General features: G+C 43.2%; 2 protein-coding genes across 6 annotated transcripts in view; one reads left to right on the top strand and one right to left on the bottom strand.

Annotated features, from left to right (window-relative positions):
* RSPRY1 (ring finger and SPRY domain containing 1) overlaps window positions 1-1,165 on the bottom strand; it is a 281,438-nt gene extending 280,273 nt beyond the window's left edge. For all 4 annotated transcript variants that reach the window (XM_075715462.1, XM_075715465.1, XM_075715464.1 and 1 more), the window contains exon 1: window positions 1,066-1,165. The gene's annotated coding sequence lies outside the window, so the exon portion shown is untranslated. The remainder of the gene's footprint in view (window positions 1-1,065) is intronic.
* A 181-nt stretch (window positions 1,166-1,346) lies between these two features.
* PSME3IP1 (proteasome activator subunit 3 interacting protein 1) lies at window positions 1,347-16,083 on the top strand. Of its 2 annotated transcripts, none has more exons than XM_075715135.1 (7): window positions 1,347-1,373; window positions 4,429-4,574; window positions 4,766-4,864; window positions 8,364-8,486; window positions 12,510-12,642; window positions 14,620-14,684; window positions 15,713-16,083. In XM_075715135.1, the coding sequence occupies exons 2-7, from the start codon at window positions 4,445-4,447 to the stop codon at window positions 15,928-15,930; spliced, it is 768 nt and encodes a 255-aa protein (XP_075571250.1). In that variant the 5' UTR covers window positions 1,347-1,373; window positions 4,429-4,444; the 3' UTR covers window positions 15,931-16,083. The 2 variants fall into 2 exon arrangements, with proteins under 2 accessions (XP_075571250.1, XP_075571252.1); XM_075715137.1 differs by lacking the exon at window positions 1,347-1,373 and adding an exon at window positions 1,533-1,565 and having other exon boundaries at window positions 8,364-8,485; window positions 12,509-12,642.
* Window positions 16,084-17,125: the final 1,042 nt, after the last annotated feature.

The following is a 17,125-nucleotide window of genomic DNA, read 5'->3' as shown; positions in this document are numbered from 1 at the left end:
GAAAGGTGCCGCTGCCTAATCTATTGCCCAAGTATGCAAAACAAAAGATCTAGGTAAATAGTTGCATTTGGTAGCTCACTCCACATCTTCATATTTTCTCTGCAAAAGAGAGAAAACTTGCTCTTGCAGAAATATTTTTACATTGACAGTGGTAAATAGTTTTCAGGCTTCTAAACTTTTTACATTAACATAAAAATATTCACAGGCTCAAAAAAAATTCTTCTGAGTGTTTCTGAGCTCCCACGACGTCCCAGAGCAGCACGTCATTTTGTCCACGGCACACTAAAACCCAACCCGCACCAAACCGCTGTAGCAAAGCCCTTGTTTTGCAAGTCATACAAGTACCAGGAAGATCTGCCAGCACCCGAGAGGTGCCCTTAAAAAGTTGTAACACCTCACCGTGCCGAACAGCGGCAGACTTGGGGTGCCCCATTCCAACAAACCCTCGTTTCATTCAAGTTTCACCGCTTTCTTTTGCGAGCTCCTAACTTTACAACTGAGCCCAGCTCTTACCAGCTCCGGGGCCTCCATGCGCAGCGCTGGGAGCCCCAGCGTGCCAGCAGCCCAGCCGGCCACAAGGCATGCGGGTCTGGATCGCGGCCACCCGCCCTTTTTCGCTGGTTGCCCGCCCCGAGGGGTGCGAGTGACCCCGGCGAGGCAGCGCGCGCCCCCAAAAGCCAGGTCAGCACCTGCATAAACAAACAGCGCCCACGGGAACGCGGGCCGCTGCCTCAGGCCGGCGGGGCTGCCCTAGCCCAGCCCCCGGCCCCGCACCCGGGCGGCCTCCCGGCCCTCACCCCAACCGGGACCCTGCCCCGGCGGCACGCGTGGCTCCCGAGGAAGCGGAGAGTGGGGTGGGGGCGAGCACCGCGCCTTCCCCTCGTTGACCTAAGGCCGGCCTCGGCAGGCCCCCGAGCCCACCACTACCAGTGCCCAGCCCTGCGCTGCCCCTTCCCCTCAGCGCCCGCCCCACTCCACCTCAGCCCCGCGACGCACACACGCACGCCCCGCCACCGCCCGAGGGCGGTGCCCTGCCCTGCCCGCCCCGCCTTAACCTTGCCTTACCTCACCTCACCTCAGCCCCACCAGGAACACCGCGGGGTCCATGGCCCGGCCCGACCCAGCAGCGTCTCTTCTTTGTGCTGCGGCGGCGCACGGCGGAAAGATGGAGGCCACACACCGACCGGCCCCGCCCCGCCCCGCCTGGCCCCGCCCCCCGCCGTCTCCCGGACGACCCGCCCCGCCCATGCCCCCTGCCCCGGCCCGAGCGCTTCGCCCAATCGCGACGCGGGGCTGCCCTGACGTCACCCGGCAGCCAACCCTCCCGCGCGCCCGCCGTGCGCGCGGCCGTTCCGCGCGCTCCTCCTCCTTCCGTAAGAGCAGCGGGGATTGGCTACGGGAGGGGAGGGGCTGCCTAAGGAAGAGCTCACTCGGTTGGCTCTTGTGGGCGGAAGGGGCGGGGCGACGGGTGGTGACGAACGAACCGGGGTGGGCCTGCGAGAGGGCATCAATGGCTGCGCTCTGGGCCCGCTTGCGCCTCTCGCTGTAACGGGCCGGCGGCCGCGGTACGTGCTGGCGGCGGCCTAAGCCCCGGGGGTGGTGGCGTCTGGGGAAGGGGTTGGGGGCTCTGTGAGAGCGGCTGTGGCCGCGGTGCAGGGCCCTTTTGGTGCAGGGGCGGAGAGGGCCGGGCCCCGGCTCTGTGAGCGTGGGGGAAGGCCACTCCCGGAGCGAGTAGGCGGAGGGAGGGTAGAGAGAGGAGGTCGTGGTGAGGGGTCGGTGGCGCGGGCTGGGAGCAGGCCCCGGTCCAGCACGCCCAGGCCTGCGCCGGGGAGGCTCACCCTCTCCGAGCATACTTCGGCACCGTTAGTAGCGGGTGCTGGATCCCGGTGGCGGGTTTCAGGCTGACAACGCCTTGGTGGGGAGCGACTGGTCGCCTCCGGCTGCGGGGTGGTTCCAGGCTCAGTGCGCAGCACTTTATTTGATGTGCTGCGGTGGTGCGGGGAGCGCTGCCCGAGTTTCTTGCAGTGATGGGTAGCGGGGCCCATTATTTGACGGAGGTCTGAATGTATTGGAAGCTGCACACGGGTACCGGAGACATTTGTCTCTGCTTTAGATCTGTTCCAGCCTAGGTGATGGCCAGGGAAGTGAAGTTTTTGGTTTTTTCGATCCTGGGAATGTTACCAGCTGGTAGTATCAAAAGCTGCGATTTATAGCTATGGCATACTTACATACTTCCATCATTTACAATGACAGTGTATCACTCACTAGAATACAGTCACCAGGCAGAAATGTAGGTGACCAGGGGACAGTTTCAAAACTCATGTGTCTTGTCTGGTCTGGAAGATTTTGTGTGTGTTTGAGATGGGGAGGAGCAAAGAATACAACAAGATTAGCAAGCTTTGTAAGTGCAAGTGTACGTAAATGCAATGCTGCTTGATTCCCCCCCCCCATATCTTTGTGCCCCAGGATGTGGTTGTCAGTAAAGTTGTTATTTGCTGACATGTGTTTCATCAGATGCCACTTTCCAGGATTGTAGTGAAAATACTGTAGCTGTATGTAAAGTCGTAATTAAACCTTAATCCACTTCAGGTGCCTTAAAATATATTGTCTAAGTGAGCTGGCTGAAGCAGAAGGCAGGTAGGTTGCTGTTGAAGGCTTTAGTCCCTAGCTGATACTGTGCCCTTGCTAAGTCCTTCTCTTTCAGTTTGTTTTTATGACTTTCTGTCACCATTGTATTGGAACCTTTTGTTTGCTCCCTAAATAGACAGGTTGAGATGACACAAGTGGAGAACCAAGTTATCTTGTTTATACAGCGCTTGGGTAGGAAAGCTGGCCTTGTGATTAGGACCTGTATTCAGGAGGGAGATTCAATTTTCATCTTCTTTATAGGTTTCCAGCTTCAACCACCTTCAGAAATGACACTCAAAGAGCGGGTGTTCCATGCTTTCTGGAAGGTGCACTTGTCTTAAGGTGGATTTTTGTTAGGTATTGAAAAGGAAACAAAAGAAAGAAAGAAAAGTAAAAAAAAAAAAATAAAATCACCAGCCATTGGTCTGTCCTTCCTTTCCCCAGCTCTTAAGAAAATCCTTTTGTCATGTCTTCTTTTGATAATTCCCACCTTAAGAATACATCCTGCTTAAATATTTGTCCAGTGCTCTAACCTGGATTTCTTTTGAGACCTTAATTTGTCATTTGTATTACAAATAATACCCCACAAAAGTATCAAGTTTTGTAAGAATTTCAGGAGTCTCTTTCCTGCAGGAGTGGTTTCTTGTGGTAGGAAGGAAGGATGATAAACTGGTTCCTTCCATTATTTGAGTTACTGCATCCTTCCCTCCCTGGAAGTGTTCTGTGTTCTCTTCCGGTGCTAAAATGCAGGCAGGGCGAGATACTAAATGAATAATATTTAACAGGACAGGGGGAAACCATCTGTAGTCCTTGGGGTACGTGATGAAGTTATACCAAGGAAATAAGAAACTAGAAAAACATGTGAGGTTAACATGACTTTAAATGAACAGCTGCGTTTATGTTGTGTTTACATTGTACTTGCCTATACAGTCTTGATGTAAGAAACAAAAATAGGCATTAATGCTTCATTCTGTAGAATGGAGCTGTCAGAGTAAGTCTTGAAAGGAGCCACTTAAAACTAACACAAGCAGTTTGTTTCATCCTGGGCTTACAAGTGTTAAGACTATGAGTTTCCTTCTTAGGATGACTCCTTGGAGCATCTCCACCCTACCCCTAGTATTGACATGGCCAGTACTCAGTATTAGGATCTCTTGAACCCTGCCAGACACGCCCCCCAGCATCATCTGTTCAAGCCTAGCTCTCCCAAGAGCTGCAAAGAGGTGGAGAATGCTTTTGAAGGTTAGAGAGATTAGTTTGCTAATTTCTGAAACCCCACTGTTAAGCACTTAAAAATATATGTATTGAAATAATTGAAAACAGGCAAGCTTTCTTGAGTTTTCACAGGATGGGCAAAAAGAAATTAGGTAAAGTGAAGGCAAAGTGTCAGATTTATTTCTCCAGAACAGATAAGTGTAAGAACTGAAATAAAAGGACATGAGTGTAGGTGTGGGGTTTTTTAATGTATTTTAATTTAATTTTTATATTTATTTAAGCAAGGTAAATCCAAGGTGGGCTGGGCAAAATTCCATTAAAATATGACTTTTAGAAAAGCAGCCCGAGGCAGACAACTAACAGGGAAGACATCATTATGAAAAGGAGTAAAGAAGGAGAATAGGTTGTGCTGTTAGTCTTAGCAGTTATGCAGTGAGTAGGTATCTCAATCAGTACTTACTATGTAGTGGTCTTTAGAGAACTGAAGTTGTTGTAAGTGCAGTGGGCCTGTTGTTCAGGGTGTGTAGTAATGTCTCATGTACTAACAAGTGAAATCAGGCCCCGGTGTCTTTCATACTGTGTTTTTAGAACGGGCTGTTCCACAATGGATGGGGGAGATGGTACTGCTGACCTTGTGATTAACAAGAGGTTTGTGTCTGAATCGGAGCTAGAGGAACGACGAAAGAGAAGGCAAGAGGAATGGGAAAAGGTCCGAAAACCTGAGGATCCAGAAGGTATGGGTTAGATTTTAATAATTACAGGAAAGAGGTCTGAGAATATTTCACTTTTGTGGAAGACAGAAATAAAAGGTAATAGCTTGTATTCTACAACTTCAAAAGGTTTTTACATAAAGAAACTAAGAACTGTTGGTGATTTAGTATTTCTAACATATGGTCTAATTTTCTGATTTATTTCTTCCTTACAGAATGCCCAGAGGAGGCATATGACCCACGTTCGTTGTATGAAAGACTTCAGGAACAGAGAGAAAAGAAGCAGCAGGAGTTTGAGGAGCAATTTAAATTCAGTAAGCACCAGCAGTTACTATTTTGAACCGAAACCCAGCAAACTGCATGTATTGTGTGCAACAGCTGCATACAACATCTGGCTAAGGGACATATCTCTGTGTCTTGTCTGCCTCTCTGAGAGATAAACAGAGGCTTCGGAAAAGTATTGCTGAAATCTTGTATTTTTCAAGGATGGTGGATGTTCCTGCAGATAACATATTGTTCTGGGCACTGAGACAGCAGTGCACATGTGAAACTCAAAAGTTGCTTGCAGTTAAGAAGCTGCATTCCTGTGAGGTGTGGAATACTAGGCTTATTTTGCACATTAAATCAAAAAAAGCCCTGATACTAATCCATGGAAAAGTGGAAATGTAATGTGATTTTGTGACTCTTGAACTCATGCTTTAACACAAGGCTATCCTATTTGAGCCAATAAAAAGAAATCCTGTTCCAGCAGCTGCTACATTTCCAAGCTGTAATTAATTGATGCAAAAGTGATTTGAGGCTCGAGATTACTACTTGGAAGAAGTAGACATACAGGAGTTGATTCAAAAAGTAGGTATTTAACTCTTCTAATGAAATGGAAACCTAATTTCTACTGATGTTTGAATTTCTGGTTTTATAGAAAAATCCTTTGCATTGTATCACCTGTATATGTGCTGCTGAGTGTAAAGATGATAGTGAGAACTAGAAAATTATTAGTCAACCATTTTGGGAAAAAGGGAGCTATTGGCTCTATCAAAAGAGAAGTGAGGATGATACTGTGGGACTCCATTTTAAGGTGGGTTCTAATCGATTTTGGTTCTTTAGCTGGAAGCCTTACCCTCAAAATATTGTGTTCTTTAAGCTCCACTTTACCTAACTGGATTCTGTCTAGAATTTTTCTTGTATTTGCGATGCAACAAAACTATGTTTTACTTTTAACTATGGCACAATCTTTTGAGTTCTGTTAGATAATACTCCCTGCCCCTGCAGATGCTATTGAGTGCATTATTGATTACCATGATTGCCTTTCTTGTTTTGTAGTACATGCTTTTAGAATTGTTCCTGTAGCCAAATTTCTTTGGGAGAAGTAAGTGGGAGGAACTGAATAACGACAGATCAGTGTTGGGTGGACTGTAGGCCACTAGTTTACCTCATCAGAGTTAGCCCAGTTTGGCCACTTGTAACAAGATTTGTCCCCCAATATGCTTGAATTTGCCTTAATGTTCATAAGTATTTTTTCTATCTGTGGGAATTCTGGAGGAGTAGAAAATGAGTTTGGTGTACTGTCATTCTGATCAGTCAGAATTGATGATGGGACTTGGGAGGAGAAACACCTTTATGCTGAAGAATTGTGTTTGCATAAACACACAAACTTAGTTACTCTAAAACTTTTGTGTAGATAAAAAATAGTATACAGACTAGCAGTTCTTTCTGCTAGGTTTTCAGCTTTGCAAGAATGTCTTCCTTTTCAAAGTAAAATAATTTTAGTAGAGTCTTACAGCACTTTAAATGAAAAATAATACTAGTATCCTCTAAAATACAACTTTAAAGGTTTTTTTTTTCTGAATTATGGTAATCAAAATAAGGATAAGTGGAATTTATTCCCTGTTTCTGAAGTTTTACTTGTATTTTTAGTGGTGAAAAGTGGATAGTACAGATAGCAGCATTAATGCATTAAAGTCTCCAGCTGTACCTACAAGATTCTTTCCAGCTGGAGAGTTCCAGTTTACTTCAGGAAACTTTTCATCCAAGTCATCTTTGGTGATGTGACTAAGCAATTCTTGTCCACATAGCCACCAGAAAACTGACTGCTGTCAACCTAGATAGGAAAGGCTTCCAATAACTGTCTAAATTAATTGTTTCCCTTGCCAAGTTATATTAGATCTGCAATGTCTTCCCTTTGGTTCAGGCAGGAAACCTGTAAACGAAGTACTGGAATGAGAAGCATCCCTGAGAGGGGGTAACTGAGGAGTAACCCAGCTGCTGCTTTTAAGGCAACCCTTGTGGAATAACAGATACCTGTTAACCAGGAGAACAAAACCTGCTGCAGACTGTTTAGTAGGGAATCTCAGTAAGGTCAGCCATAAGGATCTCTATGGTTGCTTCTTAGTTTGCAGATCAGGCAGGCAGAGAATGAAATTAATTCATGTCACTTGCTTCAAAAAATGTCCAGAGTTTCACTACTCCTGCTGTCTGTTCGAAGGGGCCCTGAGCAGTAGAAGTGAATGCTAGAAGTTACGGTTTACGGTTTAAAGATTTATGAATGAGCTCTGCATTCTTAAAGTTGGAAAGAGTAGGGATCAGCCTTTAAAAAGTGACCTCAAATAATAGTTGATTTCTAGAGCTTTTCTGTCAAAGACTGAAGCTTGCCAATTATCACTGTAAATGGATTTCTTAGCTTGTCATTAAAGTGAGTAAGACTTGACTATGTGGGTGAAGATGAAAAAATAATATGGCGACCTCACGTAAAAGCCTAAAAATCCTCTTATGGAATTAAACTCTAATGAAGACTAAAGGTGATGTTTGGGTTAAGATTTCAGAGGATGACTACAAACAGCAAGACTTGGTCTTTCTAAAAAATATTTTTTATTACCTTTCTAACGAAATCATTTGATTGAGAGACATTGAACATTTGCAGAACAGAAAATAAAAGACCTTCCTACTCTACTAGTGTGTACTTTCCTTAAAGTAGGGTAGCATGTTTGGAAGGTATTTTTATTTGGAAGTTAGGAATCGTCTTGCTTCTACATTTTGTTTTTTTTAAACAGCTGTTAATCTCAGTTAAGTTGCTCATTGTTTGCTTTAAGAAAATGTACTTCCTATTTTGAGGCAAGATTTATGAGAAGTAATGTGTTTTTTTTCCAGTTATTGGTTGGTTTAAGAACAGATTCTGAGGAGACAGGCTTGAACTTGGTGTCTGAAACCAACACAATAAATATATCATTGCTTAGTGTGGTCATTCCTTGTTCTGTGTAACCTGTTCCCAATGGCATTTCAAAACTGCAGAAAGGCTGCTTGTGTGAAAACTTGGTCAATTTTCCTTAATTATATCAGCAAGTCCAATAGCATTTCATGGCTTCCTAATAAATTGTGTCTTTCTGTGTAGTAAGTGTTGTGTTCAAACTGTGTTAGTTTGTTGTCGTTTGTGTGCTTGAGTGTGTAAGAGTTTCGGCTTGTTAGCATCCAGTATCATTAACCAGGAAGTATTTTTAGTCCTTAATTACAGAATCCAGCAGATATTTTGTGGAGTTTGCTTTGTACCCTTTTCTCGGCACAACAGCATGACCACTGGAGTACCCACTTCACTCAGTCACACAGGACTCTACTCCCCGTGTTCCCAGTGACTTTGTGCAAATTGTTCTACCTTGGCAGTATTAGAAATGTCATATGTAAGATGTGGATACTTACCTACATTTATGGGGCAGTTTGAAGTCATCGGAAAATGTTCTAAGAGAGTGGCAAAGTAACGCAAAATAAATGGCTGCTCCCTAGGTGGTTTTAGTTTAACAATATGCATTCTTTTCCTTTATTCAGAAAATATGGTAAGAGGCTTAGATGAAGATGAGACGCATTTCCTTGATGAGGTTTCTCGGCAGCAAGAGCTACTAGAAAAGCAACGAAGAGAAGAAGAGCTGAAAGAACTAAATGAATACAGAATATCCTTTGCATTAAAATGGCTGGCAGTTATATAGAGGAGTATAAGACTGGGCTATAGTTTTATTCTGTCATTGACATTCTTTCTACAGAACTGCTTTACAGAACATATACAATGATAGACTTTTAAAGTTTAATGTTCTCATTGTAGCTTGGTTCTCCCACTGTAATGTTTAATATTCCCCTCCCCCAACACCCGCATGTCTTCGGTACTTTTCTTCTCCGCCTCCTCATTGTTCGGGGTTTGGGTTTTTTTTTTCCTGTTATTAAGGGCATGAAATACCATAGCTAAAAAGAGAAAGAGAACGTAAAGGAAAAATAGCCTATTATTTCTAATCTTTTGCTTTTGTCTTCTTACTGAAAAGTAAATGTTCTTGTTTGGGTTTTTTTTAACTGCATATTGGCTGGTTTTAACATATCTGTTTGAAATAATGTTTGAATTGTTCTCTCTGTTATTCTTGAAGTATTAGCTACTTTCTCCCTTGCTGATAACTACAGGATCTGAGATTAAATACATCTGTGCAGATGCACTAACTTTCTTCTGGGAAGTCAGTGCCCATGGAGACTCGGGTCCTTTGGGTAATACAGACTTTTAGCCAGTACTAAGAGCAGGACACTTTGGCTTTGCTATTAAGTGCCAAATTTTCATGAAGATGTGCTGGAAAATAATATAGCATGCTTTTTCTCTCTAATCAGTGCTAGTCAAGGGAGGTTGGAATGATTTGAGAATTTCTGTGCCAAACTAAATGTTGGTTTTTCTGAGGTTTACTGAATCTCTGCAGAACCCGATGGTTTCTTTGCCTCCTAATGAAAACCATTGCTTTTAAGTCATCAGTGAACAAAGCACAAGTTCTCAAGGATGCTTTAGTATAAATGAGTTTGTGGACACAAGGAGGTGACCAAAACCAGTCAGCAAATAAAGCTGAATAGTGCCAATGCTACAAAGATCTGCATTACCTTGTATTAGTTAATGATTTACAACTCGGAGCGTGTGTTCTGTGAAGAGCATCTAAGTTATCTCAGTAATGTGTTTATGAAAAAGCAATACTGATGCCTTTTTTTGGGTGGTTTTTTTTTTTTTTACTTCAGAAATAGGCTGTAGTTGGTTGATGGATTTGGAATATTTTCTTGATTTGTTGGATCTAATGGGATGTTCATGGGATATATTTAGTTTTGGTGATGGTTGCTTGTGGGTCTGGCTGATGCAGGGATGTGCAGTATAAGACTCTGCTGTGGAAGCAGCTGACAGCTCTAATTAGGTCACACATGTCTGGGGTGAACCATGCCAGCCCAGAGGGAATCTTATGTTGTCTTGAATTAGCCACATAGCACGCTGATCCCTGAATTTACTGAGCAGGACCTGTTCAAGATGTACAGACCATCTAACCTCAGTCTCTGCAGTCTTAATAATATCGTCTGGCTCTGTATCTGAAGTCCTGCTGTAAATTAAACTGTAGAACTTATTGCTGATGGGGTGCAGGGAGGGAGAATGTTTTATAGTCACCTCATCTGAGAGAAGTTTTGCCCATTCCATTTCCTTTTTTTTTTTTTTTTTTATTTAACCATAGTATTTCAAGCAACCTCAGAGCAACTTGCAAAACAACTCATCTGTGTTTGAAATTTTTGGTGGTATTCTTTTAAAATGCAAAAGGTGTTTTTGCATCTGCAGGTTGTTACTAATGGCTTATCACTACAGTAACAAAACCCAGAGGGTACTAGGTAAACATGCTGGATCTATAGGTACTGTTCAAGTGCTCTTCCAAACTAGTAAGAGGAATGTCAACCCAGTGGGTTTGATTATTTGGTCTTTTTCCTGGTGTAACATCCAATTTAAGCTACCCAGAGGCATTAATTTAATGGTAAAACCTACATCCGTATTCAAGTACAGAGCTTTTTTCTTTTTTTCTTCATTTTTTAGGTTGAACAATCATGAAATCCTATATCTTAAGGATAAACATGCCTTGGAATATTTTAATATGCTCTTGAGCATAAGAAATTCATATGCATGGACACATAGGAATTCTGCTTCCTCATACATGAAGAACTAGGGTTTTTTTGCTCATTACCCTATCCAGATGCCACTGGTCTTGACAGTGTGATTTACAGATTTTTTTTTTATAAAGCCAGTTCCAAGAAGTGTTCCAGAACCCTCTTGTCTTAAATCCTATGTAAATGTAGGAAAAAGAAGCAGGTTTTACTGTAGAACAGCTTTTTAAATGCAGTTGATATTTAAGATTGAGAGGTTTATTTCTAATATAGTCTTCCTGAGAGGGGACGCTTCTTGGCTAACTATAGTGTTACATTTGCTAATGGCACCAGTACATATATAATCTCTCAAAAATGTGCTGTGTCTCTGGTAGTTGAGGATTGTTAGGAGTATGGCATCCTGGATGGAAGTGAAAAGCCTGTAATTTGGCATCTTTTAAAAGAAAAGTCTTTGGGTTCCTCAGCCAGGCTTTTGTAGTGCAGTATTAGAATATAACAAATAAATATGGAAGTTGAACTCTGCAGTGTGTGGAATCATGTGTTGCAACATCAAACCATGTTCAATGCAATAAGCTTTCAGATTGCTTCTGGTAGCCACAGGATGGCACTCCGGTGCCATCTTAAAAAATAAATAAAATTAGAACAGTCTGGTTTTGACTAAGACTTTCAACTGAGGTAGGTAGCAGTCTGGGTTACTGCTGTATCCTTAGGAGAAATCAAATAGGGAATGGCATCTGAACACTCCTAACTGTAAAGTGACTGGAGACTTTGTGTGTGTCACTTCAAAGGAAGGTGTGAGAGTTTTTTATATGTAGATGTTCAGTGGGGAAAAAAACCTATGACTTCAAATATATGGTCCATCAATGTGAAATTCACTATCTAATATTTGTCTGCAATAACTGGGGCACCTGTGAAACTCTAGCTTGTGGTTGTGTCACCTGATCAGTGGAATTGTAGTTAGAAAAGAAGCCGCTAAAAAGCTAGGTTTAAGGTTATAAACAAGTACCCTTTTAAATAGCTTGATTTGTCTATGCTGTGTGCAGTTTAAGTTTTGTGGAAGATTTTGTGACTCCACTGGCACCTCATTAACAAACCAGGATCTTTGATGGACCTCACTTCATCAGATACAGCTGGACATTAACTGTTATCAGGGACTGGACTAGACCCTGCCACAGAAGGAGATCTGTTTAGTGAGTGTGCCTTGATAGCAGACCAAGGTCCTTCTTACTCTGTCTGAGAACCTGCTTAAGCTTCTCCACCTCATTACAGGTTTCAGCTGCACCCCACCTTGCTCACACCGTTTTAAGCTACTTAGTTTTTCTCTGCAGTCACAGACTTTTTGGGTGAATATTGGACCACATGCACCCTTAGTCAGATCTGTCTCCTTCCGCTTGGGGTTGGTGTTCAAACCAGCAGTAATAGCCTTGTGGTCCTTACAAAGAGATGAGCTGAAAAGTTAAGAGTGATAAATGCCAAAACAGAAAATTGAACTGTTTTGCTTTCGTAGGCTGAAGTGTGCTGGGCTCAGCAAAAGGAGGGTTTGAGGAGTGGAAGTAAGCCCACATGTTGCTACTTAGGTTTTTTAGTAAGGATAAGGGGTTGAAGCAGCAAATTTGAATTACAAATGTGTTGATCCCTGTAGAAGGGGGAAGTACTGCATTGCCTTTCCCTGCCCCATCTGACCTTTTTGCTTTTCTAAGACCTTCAGGAAAAGGCAGGATGATAGATATGTTTATGGGTGCTGGATGTGTTGTGTGTTGTGCCTTTCTGACTTCAGAAAAGCAGCTCCTAGTCTGCTGCCTTGATGTCTTCACAGGGAGAGCTGGTATTGATACCTGAGAAAGTTCTGAACCCAGAGGGTGAAGTCTCTTCTGTCTTGGCCAAAGGTGCTGGCTAAATGTCATTACAAATAAGTTTATTATGAAAGAATATGTGAATGAACTTCGGTTGCTGCTGTCAGCAGAGCTGGCTAAATATATGGGAGAGGAAGTGTCTGTTCTCTCCATTCCTTCCCGGTTGATCCTTAACCCTTAATTCACAGCACTCTCACCAAAGTGGGAGTCAGTATGGACCCAAAGAAGGAAACTGAGAAGAAATTGCCCATGAAGTCAGTGGAAAACAAGAACAAATTCTCTCAGGCAAAGCTGTTGGCAGGAGCTGTGAAACACAGAAGGTTAGTTTTACACCTTATAAATTCATAAGGAACGGAACCCAGTTAGCAGTGTAAAGGGAGGCAGGCCAAAGCTGCCTCCAGAGAGCGAGGTGTGAACCTTAGCCCTAAAGAAGAAAGGGGGGAGGTATAAGAAAAGACTAGCCTTGTTTCTATAGGCTCTTGCAGCCTGTGGGAAAAACATGAAGCAATTCAAATAGATAAGTGTATGTAAAGCAAGTGGGTAGACTCTTCATTCTAGACTGCCAGGCTTGAGCAACCCTGCTTGGGGATCTAGAGGGAATCTATTTTAGATCTCTATTTTTAGATATCAGTGTCATCTCACTCATGTAATTTCATTCAGGTTTGCATAATTTATCAGCTGATTTTTATCTGTGTCTAAAATGGATTGTTTTGATTGCTACTGGGCGCAGCATGGGGGAGACATAGGTTATGAGAGAAGAGCTCTGTACCAATTTGATCCTGAGGGCATGAGGCAAACTTCCCTTGTTCCTCATTGATTTGCACTGATACATCAACACCTTTTCCATCCCAGACAGATCTAGCTGGGTTTGTGATCTTTTTGCTGTTTTGATCTTGGCCTGCAAATGCAGCTGCTGGTGTGCTACAAGTTATGGAGAAACTAGGCATGTGGGACCAGCCTTATTTCTCACAGATGGGTCGTCTAATACTAACGATGATTACTGACATCTACAAATTCAGTCAGTGTTTTTGAATCTGTCCCAGAGAATCAGAGATTGTTTTAGAAGTGTATCTTGTAGGGTGATGTTTACCTCCCAGTACAGCAGTAATTGGATGTCTGGAAACTGAAGTAAGCACTTCCACCACCTAATGTAGGGGGGGTTGGGTAGTTGGGTTTTTGGAGGGCAGAGAAGAGAAACCTTGAACTGATAACAAGCAGCCAATAATGGTTTTCTTTCTTTTAACGTAATGTTTTTTTTTTTCTTGTACTTAACCCAGGAGGATGTAGAGAAGGAGCTGGCATGTACTTAATGGCAGATCTAAAGTCTGCAGATGGCATCTATTTGAAGAGAGCATCTTAACTGGCATGCTTTGCAGTCTTCTATTTTTGCTGCCTTATCTTTTATTGCAAACTGGTCAAAACTAAGTTCAACATCTGCTCTCTGAGCTTTGTAGTTTCCTGAAAGGATGTATTACTGTTAAAACCTCCCTGTACAGAATAATTTTTCATCTGTACTGCATGTTCTGACAGGGACAGAAAAGAGTTAATGCATAAAAATGCTCATACTTCCATCACTTTCACAGCTGAAGCTGGGAAGCATTTATTTATGTGGATGGCTTAGGACTGGGTACATGCAAGAGGGGGGAAAAGAAACTAAGCAGTGACAAGGAAGAGCTGTGGAAGTTCTGAAGAGTCAGAAGTCCAAGTAATGCTCCTTTCCCCCAACACAACTTTAGACCCAAAAAGGACCCCTTTCTTTTTTAGTTCAGACACTGTAGCTGTGTGTGAATTGCTGTAAAACCTGCTGAGCTTCTTACTGGGTGCAAGATTTCTAGATGTTTTAGAACAGGCTCTCTGGGTGCTTGAAAGAGGGGCAGGAAACCATGGAAGAGGAAAGACACCAATGTTGCACCATCAAGCATGGTAATCATCCACATGTGCAAGCCTGTGATCATGTGGGGTGGCTGAAGCTCAGGTAGTCATTCCTGATCTCCTGTGGGGTACTTCGAGCTGAATAGGCAGCTCAGTGTTACCGTGTAAGAGGTCTGACTTGGATCCCAGAGGTGTGTTTCTGTTTCTGAGGTTAACAGGTGATACTTGCAGTGTAGGTGTTGACTCTTTTTAGGATCCTGCATGTTCCCTGAGGAGCCCCAGTTAACAGCAGTTACAAGTGGTGATGGCCATCAGAGGACCCTTCTGGCATTTGCTGTAGCATTTGAGGCAAAGATGTGACTTAACTTCACAGTAATTAAGTGTTTGCTTATGAGGAACAAGGTACTTTCTTGTTTTTTCCACAGTTCAGATGGTGGTAACAGTGTGAAGAGGTTGAAACTAGATACTGATCATGATGAAAAGAGTCAAGGTATGTCTTGATTTCTGCATGTGGGAAGCTGTCTGTCTCTCACCTGAACAGCAAGTGACTTGGTGTTAAATCTGATAGAAGATTTGCTTTTCTGTTCCTTCATTATGCAAGGCAGCACAGACTGGGGTTGGCATGTTCTCTCTTAAAGCAGTAGAAATGGTAACTATAGGTGCTGATAGACTGCATAGAAAATAGAGCTGGAGGGAACCTCTACAGGTCATCAGTCCTGCGTAAACCACTCCTGATAACTGATAGGAGTCTCCGTAGCTGCATTTCGAGCCTAGTGCTTGTCCTGTCAACAGGAGACAGGGAGAACAGATCATCCTTTTCCTCTTCACAGCAGCATTTGATGTATTTGTATACCTCCACTATTAGGTATTCATGCTGTGAAGTAATCTTGTCCATCCTGAAGCCAATTTGTTTCAGAAAATTATCGGGAACTAGAAGAAGAATTAAGTTGCATTTCAGTCCTAGCTGTCAGGGCTGCAATTGATTTGCTGTCAAGATACTCTGACACAAACAGGGTGAGCTGCAGTTGTATAATGACAATCCAAGGCGCTTCCTGAATCTCTGTTCAGTAAATTTTCAGAGCACTAGGAATAATTACTTAGCCATGGAAGATGGGAGACCTTGACTAGCAGAGTGATGGAATAAAACTTTTCCCTAACTATGCTGTTATATCACAAAAAAATACTCAATTACACAAAGTAGAGCTATTTATTCTTATTTAGTGGGTTTGGTATTTGACAAGCATCAAACTGACAACTTTAGAATAAAAATCCGTTATGCCAGCACAGAGCTGGGCTTAAACTAGTGATGAGGAAAAAAAAAAAAAAATCCCTGAGGTAGCAAGTCCTTCCTGTCAGAATAGCTTTATTGCTGCATAAAGCTGCCTTATGCTTTAATTAAATCCTGCAATCATCCACCGCTAATGTGGCAATAGCAGGTGAATGACATGTGGCAGTTCCTGGGCTGATTAAAAGCCCTTTCCTGTGCTGTCATTTTTGACTGAGGTACCTCTCTTTCAGAAAAACCATCCTGTGTTCCCTTGGGGAGCAGCTCGGTGGGAGGCTCCACGGTCCACTGTCCCTCAGCAGCTGTGTGCATTGGGATCCTGCCTGGCCTGGGTGCCTACTCGGGAAGCAGTGATTCGGAGTCCAGCTCGGATAGTGAAGGCACTATTAATTCCACTGGAAAGATCGTCTCTTCTGTCTTTCGTAGCAACAGTTTCTTTGATGGTCCATAACAAAATCCCTCCATGTGTAATGTAGTGCAGAGTATCTTCCAAAGCCCTTATGGATGTTTGATGCATCCTTCTGCCCCAAATATAATCTTTCTAGCTAACCTCTCAACTTTAATATGCTCAGATACTCCTAAAATAACTCATTATATCTTCCCCCCCCCCATTTCTGGGGTGCATACTGAGCCTGGAAGAAAGGCTGCCATCCTAAACAAGAAGGCACACCTATTAACGTAATGAAGGTCTGAGGGTAGTAGGGGGGAGAGCGCTTTATCTTTTAAAATTCTTACAGAAAGAAAGAATTTTGGTCATCTAAGAAGTTTATACAAGACTAACAGGCAAAAAATACTCACTTGAAGCAGTGAAGTCTTGTAGACACAGCCATGTGTTCTGTTTTAAAATGTCATTTTTATTCTGTATTTGAGAAATGGGGGCAGAACAGAAATCAAGCAGATGGTGAAGTGTAGATTGCCATGACACTGTAAAGAAGTTTTAGTGTTACATGATTAAAGACATTCTGAATGCATTGTTTTTTTTATCTTGGCTTGTGCCATTCATAATTGTTCCTATTCCATTAAGTAATTTCTGCTCTACTCAACCAGCCCCTTCCTCAAACTGCCATCCAGAAGCGCAAGTCAGCCTCCTACAAATGCAGAGATGGTGATGGAAAACTCTTGTTCTGAGTGAGTTCAGAGGAGCTGCAGCTGGCCGTTCTGCTCAAAGGCCATTTCTCCCACACTGGTGCGTTTGGTAGGTCATTCAGCTTTTCTGCAGCAATGTCCTGAAGAGCATGAATCCGGAGCACATGGGATACCCTGGTTCAGCCAAACTTCTTTGTGCAGAAGCTGGAGAACTCCACCATCTTTTGCAGTGGTTTTTGAAGTTGTGTTGGATTTAAGAAACCTTACAGGAGCACACTTATGGGTGTTGTGGACCAGGGAGCCAGGCATGAGCAAGAAGCAGGCTGTGAAAGCTCAGGGCCCTTCCTTTTCATCTGTGTGCAAACAGTGCTAATGGCAGGTCAGTGGGTTGGAACAGCTCAGCTTGACCGCTCAGAGGTGGAAATGTCTTTGACAGTCTCCCTCACAGCAGTCCTGCTCTACGTACTACACTCTGAAGTGTACGCACTTCTGAGAAAACAGCTGATACGTGCATGCCAAAGGGCAGTTATCTGAATATGAGGCTAAACAACTTGGAAGAG

This window comes from Pelecanus crispus, chromosome 8 (assembly GCF_030463565.1).
Source record: "Pelecanus crispus isolate bPelCri1 chromosome 8, bPelCri1.pri, whole genome shotgun sequence".
Taxonomy (NCBI): Eukaryota; Metazoa; Chordata; class Aves; order Pelecaniformes; family Pelecanidae; genus Pelecanus; species Pelecanus crispus.
This window is presented reverse-complemented; position numbering and strand designations above follow the sequence as displayed.